The 20108-nt window shown below is 47.1% G+C and overlaps 2 protein-coding genes across 2 annotated transcripts; one reads left to right on the top strand and one right to left on the bottom strand.

The window, feature by feature from the left end:
• Nucleotides 1–608: 608 nt before the first annotated feature.
• Nucleotides 609–2869, bottom strand: LOC135828051 (phosphatidate cytidylyltransferase, mitochondrial-like). Its single transcript, XM_065340488.1, has one exon. The coding sequence runs from the start codon at nt 2581–2583 to the stop codon at nt 1543–1545; it is 1041 nt and encodes a 346-aa protein (XP_065196560.1). The 5' UTR covers nt 2584–2869; the 3' UTR covers nt 609–1542.
• A 212-nt stretch (nt 2870–3081) lies between these two features.
• Nucleotides 3082–19759, top strand: LOC135828035 (polyhomeotic-like protein 2). Its single transcript, XM_065340473.1, has 6 exons — nt 3082–3390; nt 3470–3542; nt 4217–4761; nt 12213–12275; nt 17315–17387; nt 18815–19759. The coding sequence occupies exons 1-6, from the start codon at nt 3274–3276 to the stop codon at nt 19084–19086; spliced, it is 1143 nt and encodes a 380-aa protein (XP_065196545.1). The 5' UTR covers nt 3082–3273; the 3' UTR covers nt 19087–19759.
• Nucleotides 19760–20108: the final 349 nt, after the last annotated feature.

The following is a 20108-nucleotide window of genomic DNA, read 5'->3' as shown; positions in this document are numbered from 1 at the left end:
AGTATTGGAACAGCTCTGGGATTACACACAGGTGGTCTTACTAGTCATGGATGATCTCGACTCTTGATGTGTTACGAGACGAACAGAGCGCTTAAATACTGCTTGTCGTGAATCCATTCTGGGTACAGTAAATCAAGAACGGATAGGACAGCTGGGTTGAATCATTGAATGCACAACAATGCGTCACACTTGATGATGGCAGTCAGCACAGCATGGCTACCTACAATGCATGCAAACAAGTACACCAACGTACACACACACACACACACACACACACACACACACACACACACACACACACACACACACACCATCGGACCATTGGACGCCCATCGCCGGAAGCGATGCTACAGCAGAAGCTACAGCAACTTGTGCTAGGATTGCACCATTCAACAGCTTGCAAGGCTGAAGAATTGGCCACACACACACACACCAGCACTGTCACCACTGCTGCCGCCGCCATCACCGCCAGAACCACCACCGCCACCGCCACCATCACCATCAGAATACACACATACGCACACACACACACACACACACACACACACACACACACACACACACACACACACACACACACACACACACACCATTGCCTAAGTGACGAGTTCCCATTCCACTGCAAGGGGAAACAAAGTCAAGATGCACACGATAGACTGTTTGCAAGTCATGGATCAACATTGACAATTCAGATTATTGCTGTGAATGAACTGCAACTCGTGCTTGTATTTGAGACGAGGGCCTGAAACAAACCAATAGTACAGATTTCAAACTCATCATGCCACAAGAAGTGCATGCAAAACACTGCACGAAGCATCTCAGCAGAACACGCGTCCACACTCCAAGCAGTGGTGTGATGCCACTGGCTAGAACGTGTTTGCTCCAAGAGTTCAAACCAAACTCCTCAGCACCGACCACTATGCAATGATTTGAGTAAGTTAGGAACTGAAGAACTGAATATACGCACAGTTGACAGGTTTGCTCCGGCGTGTGTACCAAGTGTGCGCGCGGATTCTCAATGGTTTTAACCAGTAAAAGTGTTTCACTAGAGAGCTTTGTTCTGCCGTTTAGCAGTCGTGTACTTCAAATTGTACTTGTACTGTGAGGAAGCAATACTCTCTGCAGTGGAGAATTGAAATTCTAAAAACTAGTCTCAAACATAACACAAATAAAATCTTCAGCTAAGAGGTGCCAGCACCTCCAAAATTAGGCGCTGTACGTAAAAGCACCCATTTGTTTCAGTATAGCGGACTGTGGGATTGTGGATTACATGTATACAGTACAAGCGCACTGCACTAACAAAGTGATCAAGTGTTGGAAGTGTTTCAAGGCTGTACGACCTGGCTGATCTCCCATCAGATCTATAAACTGCACATACTCACACCAGTCAAACCCACCAAAAGGCCAATCATGCGCTCTCTGGGAGACACGTCAGCACCACGCGGGCCCGGTTGCATGTGCCCCGCATGCATCGCAGTAGCACCTGAGCTCAGTCACATGACCTGCCGGTGCTGCAGGTGAATGGTAGCGCTCTGCAGGACTTCAACTGGCCTTCTTGTCACTACTACCACTACCACCACCACCATTGCTGCTGCTGCTGCTGTTGCTACTACTAGCCCAGTATTTCTTGACTTTCTGTGATGCATAGAGTACGGATTTGGTGATGCCAGCACTGACTATATTCTTGGTCATCTGCTTACGGCTGGATCTGTCCACAATGCTGGCAAGCCCATCGCGCACACCATTAGCACATCTAAGCCGGTCATCGGACAACTCCGCCAGCAGTAGTGTTTCATCCATTGTTCTGCCCTTGCTACGCAGCATCGCGGCCATGACACTTGGCGGCAGACTCTTCAGCAGCTTGTGTCTCATATGCCGGCTGATGTCCTGTGTGAACGTGTCAAATTGTACATTGTCATTTGTGCCAAACCAATCGACCAGCACGGGTCGGTAAAGGTGTTCAAACCGCTCTATATTATTGTCCACGACATTGGCGATCTTATTTCGATCCTCACCTCCCACCGACATACGAACATCACCCTGATATGATAAGCCAGCTATCTTCAGGTATAAGTCGCGCGCCGAGAACGTCTCTGGCAGTTGCACAATGGCTGCGGCAACAGCCGAGTGCAGATTCTTTGACAGCGCTGCACATAGCCGTGTGTGACTGTGGTGCGGATGAAGCACAAACTTGACTGGCTTGTGAAGCCGGCCGCTAATGTATAGGTATTTCCAGGTCTCCAGGTCCTCACACAGGTCATCCATCTCCACCACAGTATATTTAGCCGAGCGTCCTGCAAGCTCCAACATGGTATTGCAGTAGCAGCCAGCAGAGAACTTCCGCTGCAATGTGTAAATGTTTCCCGCCCCAGCATATTTGATGAAGGAGTAGTGGTGAGGGTTCTTCTCCAGATTGGCTTGGTGCCATGTCTGGGAGTCATTTACAACTAGTACTAAGTCCAGCATGTTCTTCCGCACATCCACTGTAGCGCTTTGTCGAAAGACGCCAGATCCATACGCAAACACGGCACGAACTCCATTGAACGGCAGCACACGAACTGCCTCAGAGATCGTCGATGCCATAGCTTTCCGAATTACTTCTATCACTCAGTTTCGAGTTATCGCACATGTACAAGGCTGCTTGCTTCAAATATTTTATTTTCCCTCACATGAATTCAAACAATTTGGAATGAAATTGTACCCATTCAAATTTCAACTTCAAGTTCGAAAACTTCCTCTCTGCTCCGATGGACCAGCAAAAGCGTTGCTCGGCTTGCCCCGAAGAGGATTTTTACTTTCCAAACGATGGGCGAACAGTGCTACCACCAGATCATTGTACTAGCCTAACGAAGATCTGTTTGGTGGTAGCCTTTCGTGCTGTGGTTATGGTCTGGTGCAATGCATACAATTTTATACATCTCAATACATTCTCACATGTACATCTGCGTGAGTAGATCTACGAGAGACCTGGACGAAAGAGAGTGCTTTCGAATTTCGTCTTTTCTTTTATTTCTTGGACTTTTCCAGTTTCTGCGCTTCCCAACTCCAAGCTCCCTGACGCGCCATGTTTGTCATGGAAACGAAATCCTGCCAAGCACGATAACACAGCGCGAAAAAATGGCTGCGTGATTCGATGTAGCCGTTTGCTTGCTTTGGCGTTCTCGACCTCTCTCTCGACTTCGCTGAAATAATTTTGTTGGTCGTAGTCGTTGTCTTGATCTACACTATGAATGGTTAGCAGTCTACAGAGTTTGTTGGAGCCCAGTCACTTCGATGGCTGCCAAGGTGGCTATCAGTTCCCAGGCATCTGCAACGTCCTGCAGCTCGGCATCGTTGTTGATTCATTACATTGACGGTTGCGTTATCGAAGAGAGCGCCGAACCTTTTCCTGTCAGTTGCAGCGCTTGGAGAAATTTCTCATGTTGTGGCACTGACATGCGAACTGTCGTCTTTATTTCTTGTCCTACAGGATACATTTCAGGTACCGGAGTTCGTTATCCGAAAAGCCAAAGAGGAAAGGCTCGAGGCGGCTGGAGTTGAAGGTAGGTTGCGTCGCTTTTCTTGATTCTTGGCCAAGCAAGGACAGGCTTTCCTGCGCGCTATTTCGATCGAGAGGCCCTTTTCGAAGAAAGCTCTGCGATAACTGTAGTCGGTCAGCAACTATCTTCATCGGGAACAAACGAAAGCCTCGAAGAAGCTCATAACCGCCATCTGTTCAGTATCGGGCATGAATCATGGAGTTCAAAGGCGATGATTTTCGAGGAAATATTCTTGACCGCGCGACATCGTTTTGAATTCCACTCTCCTCCGTGCTCTGGCCAGCAGCATGACACACGGGAAGATTGCGATCGAGCAGGAATGCGGTTTTCCAGCTGTCAACTAGCTGGCGACACTGGCTATTGCCTCGAAGCGTTGATGTTTGAGTCGCGCTTTCAGTTCTCTTTCCGGTACATGTACCTGCCTTGACACGTTTGTGGTGAGGGATGGAAACTTCCGGTCAAGTTAGCAGCTAATAAAGTCAAGACGAAGCCTGAAACTAAGTGTTTCAAGTATTGGTTTCTAACTTTCAGCCCGACCTAAGTTTGGTCTACGCATGTGTTATCTAGAAGTAGAAGCAACTACTTCCAAGCTTCCCTCCTTCCTATGCTTATACTAGTTATCGTGACATTGTTGTTTTTCTCTTCCTGTACTGTGTCTGCCGATGTGTGCTTTATAGCCCGTAGGAAAGAGGCGAAGGCACAGCAGTATCAGCTCAACAAGCAACAAAAGCAGCAGCATCGACAGCAGCAGCAAACGTCACGTGGACTAGCACCGAAGAATGACTATGCTGGCTATAGCTACCATACCCGACCAGCGCAAGAGCAGGCGGTAGCGGGCGCACCTCGCCAACACCAACAGCAGCATGGCTACCGGCGGTGTGAGATGTGCGGAGTTAGCGATCACCTGTCGCAGTTCAGCCGCTCTGGCCGCTTCTGTTCCGTGCATTGCATGCGTGCCTATAGCAATCAGTTCCGCGGGCCAAACCGGGTGCTGCATGGGCGTGGTGGCGGAGTACGCAGCGCGGGACAGCCAACAGACAGTCGCACAGTAGCCAGTTATAGCCACCACCAAGCTGCGGGAGCTGCTGCAGCTGCGGCAAGCAACGGAGTGGTTCACAAACGCGGGCGTGGCAGGCCGCCACTTGCAGCCAACATACACAAATACATGCAACAGCAGCGTATGGCAGCAGCAGCCACAGCATCGCCAGTGCCAGTCGGACAGGTAAGGTCACTTTGGTCACATGATCTTACTCAGAAATTCGGGGATAGCTTGTAACTTAGTCACATGATCTCACGTAGAAATTCAGGGATAGCTCGTACCTTTAACCTCTTAAGGGCGCGTTCAGACTACCGATAAAAAGTGACGGAATGGGAAAGTCGCCAAGGTGATTTGATCACGTGACGTTACTGGCACGTTAACGGTGGAAAAGGTTTACTGCCGCGGCTGCTGCGGCGGTAAAACTTTTCCGGCAGTAAAAAAGTGCTCAGGCTGCATGCGCGCTGGGAAAAAGGGAAAATCCCTTGTCAGTCCCGCGGTGAGAGCTGAAAACTTCACGGTAACGTTATTTTGTTATCAGTAGTGTGAATGTCCTTCACGGTTTATCGGCATTCACGGTTTGACGGGATTCACGGTAGTCTGAACGCGCCCTTAACACGACGCTACCTGAACGCGCCCCACGTCAACACCTGTAAAAGTCCCATTTTCCCATGAAAGTACTAGCTGTTCAAGGATCGATAACTTTACCTTCCCTTGGACGAATCCTACGGTCTTGAGCTTCCTGGAAAGGTCTTGAGACGAGGGACAAACTGGTGTCAAACCCAGCTCGGAGCGAAACCAAAACCCCGTGCTACAGTCTGGCAAACTTCATCCACACGCTCGACAGACTTGAGCACGGCCAAGACTAAACGAGCTCTAATATTCAGCTGCCATTTCGGTCTCCTTGCTCGTATCGAGCTCAATTTTTTTGTGAGGACTCACGAGATCCACCACCATCATTTGAATCTTGTTTCCATGGCAGCAGGTAGCGCAAAATGATCCAAAATGGAAAATACGCGTTCTTCAGACTGCGCAAAAATCGAGTTGAAATTTGCCATGTCGAGTCGCATATCTTAACAACCAGTAGTCGTATCGCTTCGGTGATTGTTTCTATCGCCAGCTGAGAGTTTTCTCTTGCAGATACATGTTTCGATTGTGAGAATCGACCTAGTATTGAGTGAGTTACGATAGTTTGAACAAGTCACTATGGACTCGGACCCCACGACTATGAGATGCAGGTTCACTGTACAGTGTACAGCGCGCGTCGTACTAGTACGACGGGCGTGGGACACGCAACTCATGTGCGTCGTACTAGTACGACGCGCACGTGCGCGCGCTAAAGAGGTTAATGATAGCTTCCATGCCGTCCTACCGGTAGGACCACGGGTCCTACCGGTAGGACCACGGGTCCTACCCAAGAAGACCCGGGCCAAGAAATCGCTCTGTAAATAGGGATCTCAGCGCGTGAACTGCGCAGCCAGTCTGCGCAGGTGAGATTTTCGATCCCAAACGCGTCCAGTGCAGAAATCGTGGAAAAGAACATTTTTTTCGAAATAAATCAAGTTGAAGAAGACAGTAGAAATGGCTGAATATTGCGTCCAGGAAAGCACGTTCTACGGCCATCTCCAAGCTACCTATCTCCCAGACACTCTCTCAGAGGAACTATGGAGGGTCAAAGAGCACAATCTTTCACTCTTGGACGCAGCGTGAACACCTCTTCTACTGAGCGCGATGTCTTCTCTCCGAGTGATAATGGCGGCGATGTTCGCGATGGCTGATGCACTGAAAATCGAAGTTAGGACAATCTAACCGGAGAAAACGTCTGAATTTTTGACTGAATCCTCTCTGAAGTGGGTTCTTGCCGCATGGAAAATTATAGGAAAATCGACCGGGGCAATATCGCCTTGGCCACGCTGTCCTTCGGCGGGAATTACAAAGTATGTTCGAACGACGATGAAGATGACGATTCCGCTAGTGTCCACCGCGTCCCCTAGTGTCGAAAATCGACCGTCGCCATTTTTCTGCTGTGTCCGCGAGCTGCACTCAAAACTCGATGACGCAATGTATGCGCAAACACCCTGCGCACTGCACGCGCCGAGATCCCTACTGTAAAAGTGCTTTTGGTTGAGAATTTTCTTGAAGCAATTGTTGAGATTAGGTCTTTGTAAGGCAAAGTAATGGCGCAAAATGCAAGACTACGTCCAGTGTATAGCAGATGTGCAATTTTATCAATTGTCAAAATGGCCGCATATGCTCTGTCGGAAAAGTAGCAATTCTGTCCGAAGTGAAATTTGACCGTGGCACATCGGTCGTGGTGAGGACCTAATGTCTTAGCTTGCCATGGCAGTGGGATGCAAAATTCTGCACTCCGTTTCCATAGTTACCATGGGCTCGTGCCATAGAATTTCGTAATATGCCTTGTACGATCACTTCTAAATTTTGTGGACTCCTTCATTAGCCCCTTAGCAACAGTTTAGGGTCAAGTTCTAGGTCAATGACTATGTTAGAACAGAGGCCGCGCAGCATGTCTGTGTATGCCGGTCCTGCCGGTAGGACCGAGGCTATGCAAGCTATCATTAAGAACCTGCAGCCTTCTAGTCACTGAATAAAATAGTCTCCGTCCGAAGTAGCTACGAACAGTATTTTCAAGTTATCCTCAATTGAACGGATTCCGTATTTAGACTTTGACCCAGTGAATCTGTGGGCGCTCCAAGGGATGCTATGCACGTATACAGATTGTGTGGAAGAAAATGGAAAGCTTTGCGTCAATGAAACGGTCTAAGAATTTGCAGTCCAGTTGATGCCGAGTAGAATACCGTATTTCCCCCATTATAAGTCGCACTCGGTTATAAGTTGCCCCTCCATTTTCAGGTTTGAGCGATAATGTTTTGATATAATTCACTTTAGTTGTAAGTCTTGCTCGATTGTAAGTCACACCCCTTTTTTACCCTTGAGTTTTAGTGTAAAAAAGGTGTGACTTATACTCGGGGGAAATATGGTAGTTGAGATCTGAAGAAGCTGCGACGCGGCAATGTTGCCCTATCAAACGCTCCCCAAGGTTGGCTTTGTTGCACTGAAAATGCATTAGGTGCTTCCTAGCTAGCGGCCTGCTTCTACATCATCACCTGGAATGCCCGCATGGGGCGTCAAGTTCCATTCGGAATAACCGGTGAATGATAGCACAGTATCATGATGAGTCATGGTCTCCTTGGTCCAAGGCCAATCGACTCAGTGCCCAGAAAACTACACATTCTGAAATAGTATTCTCAACGATCCCCATACAGTGAAACCGGTAATTAACGGCCACCCCTTGGTTCCTGAAAAACTGGTCTTTAGTGGCCGATAGTCTTTCGTTGGAGGTTTGCACCGCTTTGCCATATATGGATTCCATTACTAGCATATGGTATGTATGCGAAATGCAGCTTATACAATTCCCTACCACTTGCTTATTACAGATCACATAGCAGCTAGAGAGAGAACGTTATGTTTGATTACTGATATCAAATTCAGCTGCTACTTCTGAAGCCAGGAACTAAGTGCTCCCTAAGCCCTGTGCAAGTTTTGCTTGGTGCTGGGCTTCAAATTTGTTGATGAAATCACTAAGTTTATCAACATCCATTGCCACAGTAGCCAAGCCATGCTGCTATGTCCCGTAGCATTCTAGCACTGCAGTGTTCATCTGTGCGACTGGGGTATGCAATTGCACTTCGACAGAGCAGCTCAGTCTTCGTTTTTCCTTGGAGCAGTAGCATGGACCAGACAGCGCTTTCACAGCACTCAAAGACGTTTCCTATCATTTTCGTTCGTGAAAGCACTTGAAACCGTGACGGGTGCAATGCAGTTGTCAGCCAAATGAACATTCGTCCCTTTGTTCAGCACAGTATAAAGAGTCCGTTCAAGACCATGGAAACTATTCAACATTTCAAGGAAGGAGCTTCGAACAACCGTTGATTTCCTGCATCGCAGGTCGCTAGTTACGGGCCAAAAATCTTGGGACAAGAAAAGGCGGTCGCTGGTCACATTGAGCAGGTAATCGCTAGTCACATTGCATCATGAATGTGAGAGTGTCCGTGCCTGTAGAAAAGTGGCCGTTAGTACCAGGCTGGTCGCTAGTCACGGTGGTCTTAAGTTGCAGGTTTTACTGTATATGAATTAGGATGTCGAGTCTACATGTAGATGTGGGTGGCTGACTCCAGGCTGAGTAAGGTCTAGCTGTGTCGTAAGTCATAAATTTAGGACTCGGCAAGCTAATCGAGTGCACGATATACCCGTACACTGTACATGCTGTACATTGTCTCGCAGTGAAGAATCAAGTGTGCGCGAGCCTAAAGCTGTGTTCACAGCTGGCGCGTGTACAAGTGGAATCACACGGTTGTGCGTATTTTTGCTGGCTTTTGGGGCGTCATGCATATGGAAACGCGCCGAAATGGAAATTCCAACACGGTTTTTTTCCGTGTGTATCAGGCGCGTACCGGCGTACATGCCAGTCACTTTTACTGGCGGGATCAAAAAAATTAGTACCAGTACTCAAAGGCGTCACACGCCCTAAATACAGTAGAACTCCCCAGATCCGGACGTCCCTAATCCGGGCCCATCCGTCTACCGGGCATCTTTCTGACCCATCTAGAGTCACAAAAATGGCTATTCAACGAAAAACGGCCCCAAAGCAGTCATATTGATTGGCATTCCATCTTCCATAGTATGGATTTATCCGTACCAGAGTACGGTGCATACTTTACAGAGCGCAACCTGGCATAACTCGGCTGTCCCTTGACCGAATCAGACGATCGAAAGGTCTATCGGCATTAGATTTTTCTCAGCTATCGGCTAAAAAGCCTGAAGGCAATCCAAGATCAGAGTGCGGAGTTATGAGTCTCGAACTAAATTCGCTCGGCGGAGTCAAGTCTAGCTTACTATTGCCGTGGCTGGCTCCACGCCCTTGTCTCAGGGGGATTCTGTCCCTGCATTAGCTATGCTTGTCACATGCGATGAGATTGTGTCTAATAATAATAATAAGTCAGGAACGTGCATTTTGAACTCATTTGTCGAGGGTTTTCTCCGACTTGTGACCCATGCAGCCACAGATAGACCACTTCATCGCATACTGTAAGTCTACAAATGTTCGGCGCGTTCAATTTTCGGCCTCCCAGGGTTAAAACCCATTTTGGCCGCATTAAATTTTCGCCCTGTACCGGTACTGCTGCTGCCTGTATACACTGTGTCCCTGCACCTTGCAAAAAAAATTTCGGCGAAAAATGCCCAGGCCGAAAATAGCCGAAATCGGTATGCACCGAATATTTGTTGACTTACAGTAGGCAGGTTTCTCAGCTCTCATGTTAAAATATTTGAGTAATTTATGATAAAATAAATTTTGTTGAAATTAGGGCTGAAACGAACACAATTTCTCAGTAATCGAACGTTCTGGACGCTAACGAACGAACGAACAAATATTCGTTTTTCAGGTGAGTATGTGGATTACTCCTCGTTTGGCCATGGTACTCCAATTCCTTGTCACACAATTTGCACAGCGCCGTCTTCTCACCTTTCCCTTTCACGAAAACTAATGATAGCTTGCATAGACCTCGATCCTACCGGTAGGACCATCATACACAGACATGCTGCATGGCCTCTGTTCTGACATTGACCTAAAACTTGACCCTAAACTGTTGCTCAGGGGCTAATGAAGGAGTCCACACATTTTAGACATGATCGCACAAAGCATACTACAAAATTCCATGGTAACAACCCATGGTAACCATGGAAACGGAGTATGGAATTATGCATTCCACTGCCTTGGCAAGCTAATAAAAACATTAGGACGTCACCACAATTGATGTGCCATGGTCAAAATTCACTTTGGACAGAGTTGCTAGCGCGCCGACAGGATTATGTGCGGCCATTTTGACAATCGATAAAATTGTGCATACGCAATGCACTGGACATAGCCTTGCATTTTGCGCCATTACTTTGCCTGACAAAGACCTCATCTCAACAATTGTTTCAAAAAAATTCTCAACCAAAAGCACTTTTGCAGCCCGATTTCTTGGGTCCTACCGGTAGGAGGACGGTGTACGAGCTATCACTAATGGTCCCAAACCTGGGAGCACGCTGTTCGACCAAAGACCGGCTTGGATATGACGGAAAATGTTGGCAGCCACAACAGGGAAAGCAAAGTTCAGCAAACTTTTCACTATAAAATTTCAGCTCGAACATTCGTCACCTCACGAATGTTCGTTCTGCGAAGCTAAATGAATATTCAGGATATTCGTTTCAGCCCTAGTTGAAATGGTGGATAATTTGAGTTGGCGCTCGCAGTGCTGGCTTTGGAGCGTCAAATTGCACTGCTGCGCTGGTGCTGCGAATCCACTGATGAGGTGTTGGCTATTGCTGTGTTCCTCTGGCCAAGAGCTTCCAGAAAGCCCAATGTCACCAAAATCGGCTAAAGGACACCAAACGGTTACGATCAGATAAGTAACTGGGCTCGCTTTTGCATTGCTGACTGGAAACTCCAGCAGCAGCAGCTCAATCACATGGTAGAGGTTGGGAAGCCACTCCCGGAAGTGTGTGAAGAGCAGTTAGATGTTATCCAAGCGCTGACAGCAGTCTTTGATCGGTCACCAGTGTTCTGTGTTTTTTGTTGTTGTTTTTTCGTTGATAAGAAAGATTTTCTTGTAATACAATGCAACACAATATTTTCGCAATATTATTGTGAAAATACACGACGAAGAGAGACAAGGGGGGGGGGGGGGGAGCTTGGTAATAACAGTGTTCTCTGTTGAATACTTCTCCATCATAGCAGCATACTTCAGAGGGCTCTCAACTCCTCAGATCAGCCCAACAAACTGTTTAGAGTAGAAAGCTTGCTCAGCTTTCTGTAAGCTTCTCGACTCGCAACTAGCAGCTCACACCTCCATACCTACCGACACTGTCTGCAAGTACAATATATGCGTACGAGGCAGTGCAAGCCATCACACACCCATCCATCCTACATCTTTCAAATGCATCGCCATGCACTATGTCCTCCATGCATGTACAGATTATGCTGCTTGACGTGTGTGACCAAGAGTTGTCGTATGAGCAGGGCAGCGATGTGACCACGTGGAATTTATACTGAGAATTTCCCGTTTCAAATATGGCAGTTTCTCCCTGATTTGAATGATACTAGTGCCCAGCAGATTGGTGCGCATTTTCTTTGTGTGCGCCACAGCGTAGAGATTCTCATCTCCGCACAGAAATCTGGACCCAAAACACGCAAAGCCGTAGATTCTAACCTAGCCACCTGCTCTCTACCCGATTTCTCTACGTTTCACATAGATGAGCTCTGCCAAGTGGCTAAACTGGTCCAGAGGCCAAAATCTCTTTTTTGCCGCATCCATGTTACCCTTGTGTGTCAGGCCACAAGTTCCCAATTCACTGTGGGTCGCAGCACGGTTGGAAAATCCACCTGGTTCCGAGCAAGACTTGATCCCGGTACCTCTCGTTTCTCAAGCATGGTCTTAGACCAATCCACTGTGCATGTCTGCGTACAGGGCATGGAGCATGTGCATGTATATGTATGTGATGGTTCCATCGCTAGGTCCTTATCATCACCTGCTTGCCTTTTGTACATGTACTGTCATTACTGTGTTTTCCTATAGGTACCGTATGCTGGCCAGCCTTCAGTGACGTACGGCGGTGCCACTTCACGGCAATATCCTGCTGTAAGTAGTTTCACCTCTGCTCTGTCTATTTCTTCTTCTAGGACCATTGCCAGCGACAGAAAGTGCACTCTGACCACACCCTATTGTTCGTTTTCATTTCTTTCGTACAGTTGGATGAGTGTAAAGTAGCCCATGGGCAAAGACATTTTAAAAGTCATGGAGACATGATCAGTCGCATACAGGTGCTTCTTCTCCTGTGTTTTCTGTAGAGTCTTACTTCAAAGTAGAACATACCGATACAGTTGTGGCCAAAGAAATCCGACCCGTTAGCCGAAAGCAGTGCCAAGACGCATGCGGCCCCACGGCCCTCGGATGGGTTTTGGACCATGAATGATGATGTAGTTGAAATGGAAACACAGAGCTACTTTAGAGTCGCAGGTCAGAATTCTCTGGCCACGACTGTACTTGAAGTAGAGGCCCAGTGCAAAACAGGAACTAGCACAGCTGTACTTAAAGTAGAGGATCAGTGCAAACCTGTGACTAGCACATCTTCGGTTGAGAACGAGGCCGCTGTCTTGAAGCTAGTCAGTCAGCCTGGTCACCGCCATTGACAAACCAGTCACCACAGCAGCGGCGGTAGGCTGTGACAAGTGTGGCGCAATATCGTCAGCAAAGTCAGTGCTCGGGATAAGATGAGTGACCAAGGGAACGTTGTGTGTGTATAGTATTGAAGTGAACAAGGATGATCACAAACCCTGCTGGTACTCCACACTTACAAAAATATTCCGGACTGGTCAACGAGCCAATGCAAGCGTGCTACATCCACCCAGGCAGATAGCTGCCAAACCAGGCCAATGTCGACACACTGCATATGTCAATGTCAAACAGATCCTGCAGGAGAAGACTTGGATGTTGGCGTCCAGTGTACAGACACCAGTCACATTTCCTGCATCTTTTTGCAGCATACAGGATAGACTCCGCACTGTATAGAGTGCACTACTTCATGAGTTTTATTTGTACAATACGTGACAGGCGTACACAGTGTGCCTCGCAGGACTGCGAGATGCTGCAGAAGGCCAGGTTCAACCTTTCTGGACGGCCATTCACCGACGGTGGGCTACACGATGCCGGAGGAACTAGATTCCAGTGGAAACCCAAGATTCCTTTGCTCCTGGACGCTCCAACGTGTTGTGATATCTGCCCAGTACGCAGCAACTAGTATTTTTATCGCTATAGCGAGGGCGACGCCGATGGGCAAACTCTCGCTCACAGACATCACCAGCCTCTCAAAACCATCACTTGGCATCCCCCAGAGGTATAGGAGAAAGCCACAACAGCTCAAAACAAACGAAAGCTAAGGACGATGGAAAGAGAGCATGTCAAAAAGAAGACGAACACTATGAAGTTCAAATGGTTTTGAACACTCGTGCCACCAACTATACCACTTTCAATAAATCGTGACACCATTTTGTTTTAACACGCATACGGTCCACTACAAGTTGTAGGCACTACTGTAAAACCGGAAAGTCTAACGAGTCACAAAGTCTAACGTTTTAACGACCAATTTTTTTCGTTATTTGAAGAAACGTAATCCCGGACCCGGTTCGAGGTGTCTGTGTAAAGATGCGCATACATCGATGCATGTTCTGGGTGGCCAGGTAGCCATCATTAAACTTTCTACACGTTATCATGCCGAAATTACAAAAACGTTAAACTTTCCGGTTTTCCAGTTGTACTGACAAGCATGCCGTTGCTTGAGCTTTCTCCGGGCAATTCGCCAAATTCAGAGGTTTATTTCACCTGATAAAATGAGAATAATTACCTGTGGCGTGCTATCCCAACTTATCCCCCCTCCTCCTTCCCTCCCATTCTGAGAAAGAAGACCAACACATATGTATGATATAACCAGCACAGCTTACCGACTTTTGAAGTCTAATCGAAGGAGGTGTTGGCAGTGACATGTGTAAACCACGTACACGTATGAACAATCCCAGAGCAACAACCCATTCAAGCAGAACCACCACCACCAGCAGCAGCAGCAGCAGCAGCAGCAGCTATTTGGAACATCTTTCTTGACTGCACTCTGTTTCACTGACTCAGACCAAGACACTGCAGCTGCTCACCGGCAAGTAAAGATAGCAATGAACAGCTACTGACACCCGTGTGATCAATATACTCCACATTTTGGCGCAAAAAGCGTGCAAACTCCACACATCATGTGGAACTTAGTAGCTGCACTCACACCAAGGCGAGAATAAAGTGATTTCATCAGTGAAACTTGAAGCAGGTAATGATCGCGGCTGATTCAGCGAAAACTTAAGTATATAGGTAATGCGCGCACTCGCGGCGCAGTTTGAAATGTAGTGGTGACCATGCTCTTAACCTGTGGAAGTAACACACGTTAGTTGAATGGTTTTGTCGCGTATGGCCATTGTGTAAAAGAAGAGCAGTTCCTATGCTCATGGCCATTGTGTAAAAGAAGAGCAGTTCCTATGCTCATGGCCATTGTGTAAAAGAAGAGCAGTTCCTATGCTCATGGCCATTGTGTAAAAGAAGAGCAGTTCCTATGCTCATGGCCATTGTGTAAAAGAAGAGCAGTTCCTATGCTCATGGCCATTGTGTAAAAGAAGAGCAGTTCCTATGCTCATGGCCATTGTGTAAAAGAAGAGCAGTTCCTATGCTCATGGCCATTGTGTAAAAGAAGAGCAGTTCCTATGCTCATGGCCATTGTGTAAAAGAAGAGCAGTTCCTATGCTCATGGCCATTGTGTAAAAGAAGAGCAGTTCCTCCTATGCTCATGGCCATTGTGTAAAAGAAGAGCAGTTCCTCCTATGCTCATGGCCATTGTGTAAAAGAAGAGCAGTTCCTATGCTCATGGCCATTGTGTAAAAGAAGAGCAGTTCCTATGCTCATGGCCATTGTGTAAAAGAAGAGCAGTTCCTATGCTCATGGCCATTGTGTAAAAGAAGAGCAGTTCCTATGCTCATGGCCATTGTGTAAAAGAAGAGCAGTTCCTATGCTCATGGCCATTGTGTAAAAGAAGAGCAGTTCCTATGCTCATGGCCATTGTGTAAAAGAAGAGCAGTTCCTATGCTCATGGCCATTGTGTAAAAGAAGAGCAGTTCCTATGCTCATGGCCATTGTGTAAAAGAAGAGCAGTTCCTATGCTCATGGCCATTGTGTAAAAGAAGAGCAGTTCCTATGCTCATGGCCATTGTGTAAAAGAAGAGCAGTTCCTATGCTCATGGCCATTGTGTAAAAGAAGAGCAGTTCCTATGCTCATGGCCATTGTGTAAAAGAAGAGCAGTTCCTATGCTCATGGCCATTGTGTAAAAGAAGAGCAGTTCCTATGCTCATGGCCATTGTGTAAAAGAAGAGCAGTTCCTATGCTCATGGCCATTGTGTAAAAGAAGAGCAGTTCCTATGCTCATGGCCATTGTGTAAAAGAAGAGCAGTTCCTATGCTCATGGCCATTGTGTAAAAGAAGAGCAGTTCCTATGCTCATGGCCATTGTGTAAAAGAAGAGCAGTTCCTATGCTCATGGCCATTGTGTAAAAGAAGAGCAGTTCCTATGCTCATGGCCATTGTGTAAAAGAAGAGCAGTTCCTATGCTCATGGCCATTGTGTAAAAGAAGAGCAGTTCCTATGCTCATGGCCATTGTGTAAAAGAAGAGCAGTTCCTATGCTCATGGCCATTGTGTAAAAGAAGAGCAGTTCCTATGCTCATGGCCATTGTGTAAAAGAAGAGCAGTTCCTATGCTCATGGCCATTGTGTAAAAGAAGAGCAGTTCCTATGCTCATGGCCATTGTGTAAAAGAAGAGCAGTTCCTATGCTCATGGCCATTGTGTAAAAGAAGAGCAGTTCCTATGCTCATGGCCATTGTGTAAAAGAAGAGCAGTCCCTATGCTCATGGCCATTGTGTAAAAGAAGAGCAGTTCCTATGCTCATGGCCATTGTGTAAAAGAAGAGCAGTTCCTATGCTCATGGCCATTGTGTAAAAGAAGAGCAGTGCCTATGCTCATGGCCATTGTGTAAAAGAAGAGCAGTCCCTATGCTCATGGCCATTGTGTAAAAGAAGAGCAGTCCCTATGCTCATGGCCATTGTGTAAAAGAAGAGCAGTTCCTATGCTCATGGCCATTGTGTAAAAGAAGAGCAGTTCCTATGCTCATGGCCATTGTGTAAAAGAAGAGCAGTTCCTATGCTCATGGCCATTGTGTAAAAGAAGAGCAGTTCCTATGCTCATGGCCATTGTGTAAAAGAAGAGCAGTTCCTATGCTCATGGCCATTGTGTAAAAGAAGAGCAGTTCCTATGCTCATGGCCATTGTGTAAAAGAAGAGCAGTTCCTATGCTCATGGCCATTGTGTAAAAGAAGAGCAGTTCCTATGCTCATGGCCATTGTGTAAAAGAAGAGCAGTTCCTATGCTCATGGCCATTGTGTAAAAGAAGAGCAGTTCCTATGCTCATGGCCATTGTGTAAAAGAAGAGCAGTTCCTATGCTCATGGCCATTGTGTAAAAGAAGAGCAGTTCCTATGCTCATGGCCATTGTGTAAAAGAAGAGCAGTTCCTATGCTCATGGCCATTGTGTAAAAGAAGAGCAGTTCCTATGCTCATGGCCATTGTGTAAAAGAAGAGCAGTTCCTCCTATGCTCATGGCCATTGTGTAAAAGAAGAGCAGTTCCTCCTATGCTCATGGCCATTGTGTAAAAGAAGAGCAGTTCCTATGCTCATGGCCATTGTGTAAAAGAAGAGCAGTTCCTATGCTCGCGTAGAGTTACACATTACACAATAGAACAGGGCATGGGGGATGGAGGAGTGTGAACACCTATCGCCCTACTTGACACATGAGTGGAGAAATGTCCAGTGTGCATGTGTCGCTGGCTGTACTGCATCACCAGCTGCTTTTTCCAATCTTTACATCACCAAAGGGTGTTGTCTGAGCCAAGCTTGCTAGCTCAGGGTGTCAAGATGCGTCACTCAGTTGTATTCTCTAACAAATAACTGCACGTATTGCTCTGCTCTCTGATTTTCTTGATGCATGCATGGACGTATGGTGCATGTGGCATGCTGCTGATCTGCCTAAACTGCCAACATGCAGGCCGGTAATATGTATCCAGCGGATGTAAATGATGATGAGGAGTACGGTGACGATGGAAGTGACGAGGACTTCTGTAAGTAGTTTTGGGTCTGTAACCGTCAAAATTGTTACGTGCTGGTTGGGAGAGCAGTATAACTAAGTGCTTCTGAGCACACAACAAATACAATTACAGTAAAACCTGTCAAGGCGACCGCTCGGAAAAGGTGTCCCAGAAGACTACTGCAATCAGACCAAGAGATGCTATTTTCAGTCAAATGACATTGGATAGGGAGACCACCTGGTAACAGAGACCACGTTTTGAATGTCCCTTGAGCGGTCACCTTAGACAGCTGTTTCACTGTATGTTTCCCTACCATTAATTGAAAGTTACCATCTATTCAGTTTCTAAGTCTGTCAAATAGTCACAGCTTCAAAGTGTGTCAAGTTAGTGCACTGGCTGGCTGACAATCTCAGTGTGCTACGTGTTGGTTCTGCATCCCCTGTGGCAACTCTTGTTCAGAGCAGTCTCTGGGTCAGTTGAGCCGCCACATTACAGTAAGACTTCTCCAGGCCAAATTACCCAGTCCACATTCACGGTGCATTCTGTGATCAAGACACCTCCCTGTACATCACACAGGTGCATATCTGTCTGGTGGTCTGCACAGTAATTGAAAGTATGCGCAGTCACTGTACTCTGTAGAGGAAGTTCAATGTACAGTGCTGGCAACTGAAATCCGACCCCCTTGGCGGATTTCAGTTGCCAGCACTGTAGCAATCGTGAACTACAGTAGAACCCAGTGAACCAGGAACCTTTTCCATGTTACTGTTAGCAAAGTGTCATGTTATCAGGCGCATTTCCAAGAAGACATGTCTAGACAATGTGCTGGTGTGGGTAAACGGCGGGACCTTGCATGTACTTTGCTACTTCTTCAGCAGGCAGATGATTGTATGTTAACTACAGTCCATTCATAAAAAGATTGACTTCTAGCTTTCGGCCGTAAATGGGTCAAACGTTGAGTTGTTTTAGAATTTTTTCTGCGATCCCCTATGGAATCCTCTTCCAATTATGTATCTGAAGTCTATTTCTCCAAAAAGCAAGCCATAGCAAGAATAAGTTAGGATTTTGGCCAGGTTTTGCCCCAAAAGCACTGAATTGGGAAAGACCATGAAAATCCAGGCCGTTTCACTCTGCCTGCAACCGTACACTGTGCGGTTCGAACCCCAGTTGAGGTACCTTTTTGGACCCTTTTTCAAATTTCAAAATTCACCAAATACGGGAGCTCGCCAGAGCCAGGGCCCATCTTTTTATGAATGGACTGTAGGACATGTGAATACATGCGTGCATGTGCGCGAGCAAGTGTTGTTGATGTTGTTGTTGTTGTTAGTGGCGGCGTCATTGCTGTTGAAAATGGTTTTATTTACTAGTATGGTGGACATGCATGTGCCATTTTATGTATTTCACATTGTGGTTTGTACACCAAGGTACACTGCTTTGTTCTGTGGCCACGTGTTCCTATGCAGTTGATGGTTTCCTCAGAGAAACAGTACCACCCGTCGACGTTCCCAGCTCACTGCAGAGCACAGATCCCAACAGCTGGAATGCGCAGGACGTGATGTCGTTCTTTCAACACCACGGACTGGACGGCGAGGCCAGGGTGCTGCGTGAACACGAGCTGGACGGCGAGGCGTTGGCAATGCTCAGATCGGAGCATCTCGTTGCACTTGGCTTGAAGGTGGGACCCGCACTGAAAATCGGACAGCTGGCATCTCGCCTGCTCTCCGGCATTGGGTGACGAAAACAAGGCAAGCGGCATCGGCGATGCACCGCATCTCCGGATCCAGAAGCTGCCAAGAACGAGACAAGCGAGGGCAGGAAAAGAATGCGTTGCACACGCAGTTCTAACAATGCTCAAGGGACATGATACAGTGTACCCATTCTTCAGGCACCCACTGCTTGCTAGATGCAGCAAGGCGGCTCGGAATATGAGAAGGAAGAGAGCCGCCGGCGCTCGGCTTTGAATAATAACCATGATACTACAGGGCTATGTTGAACATACCACTGACATACATGCATACTACAGGTGAGAATACTAATGGCATACTGTGAATTCAAACGTTATTTTAGTATTAACCTTAACATACAATGTCCACGTTCTTGTATTAAGTTATAGTGGTATTTTGTTGTCCTATTTTGCATGTGTAAGTTGTTCTCTTCATTCTGGGTAGTTGCTTGTACCAGCCTGTGCTTGACAACCAGCTTCATTTCTCACATGTTTCCATGGAAGTAGTTTTGCTTCAAACTGTATCAACCAGTCACTGTCATTACTGTTCTGTTTGTTTTCATTGGTCGTCAGTTTGACTTGTGGTTATATCGTCAATTCGTCTATAAAAACTTAATATAGAACTGCTATGAACTGCACTGCCCTGGTGGTGTCTTTTCTAATTAAAACCGTGTTTGGCTTCCAACCAGGGAGTTTTAGCACTCCCTGCAGTGCTTCTGACCGGGTAGTTTTAGCCGTGACTCCCTGCAGTGCTTCTGACCATGCAGCCCGGGTACGAGTGGTGGAACCCGTCTATCAAGGTGAAGCCGCTATGCAGAGCTGGGTGTAGGGAGACTGCACGTGTGGATCCAGTTCTTCTGCAGTCGTGGCCACGGAAATCCAACCTGCGAGTCTAAAGCAGCACCGCGTTTCAATTTCAATTACGTGTACATCGTGCACGATCCGACAACCCATCCGAGGGCCGCAGGAGCCGCCTGAGCCTTCACGCTGCTTTCGACTTACAGATTGGATTGCATTGGCCACAGCTGTCGTTG

The sequence above is a fragment of the Sycon ciliatum genome, chromosome 1 (genome assembly GCF_964019385.1).
Source record: "Sycon ciliatum chromosome 1, ocSycCili1.1, whole genome shotgun sequence".
NCBI classification, from domain to species: domain Eukaryota; kingdom Metazoa; phylum Porifera; class Calcarea; order Leucosolenida; family Sycettidae; genus Sycon; species Sycon ciliatum.
This window is presented reverse-complemented; position numbering and strand designations above follow the sequence as displayed.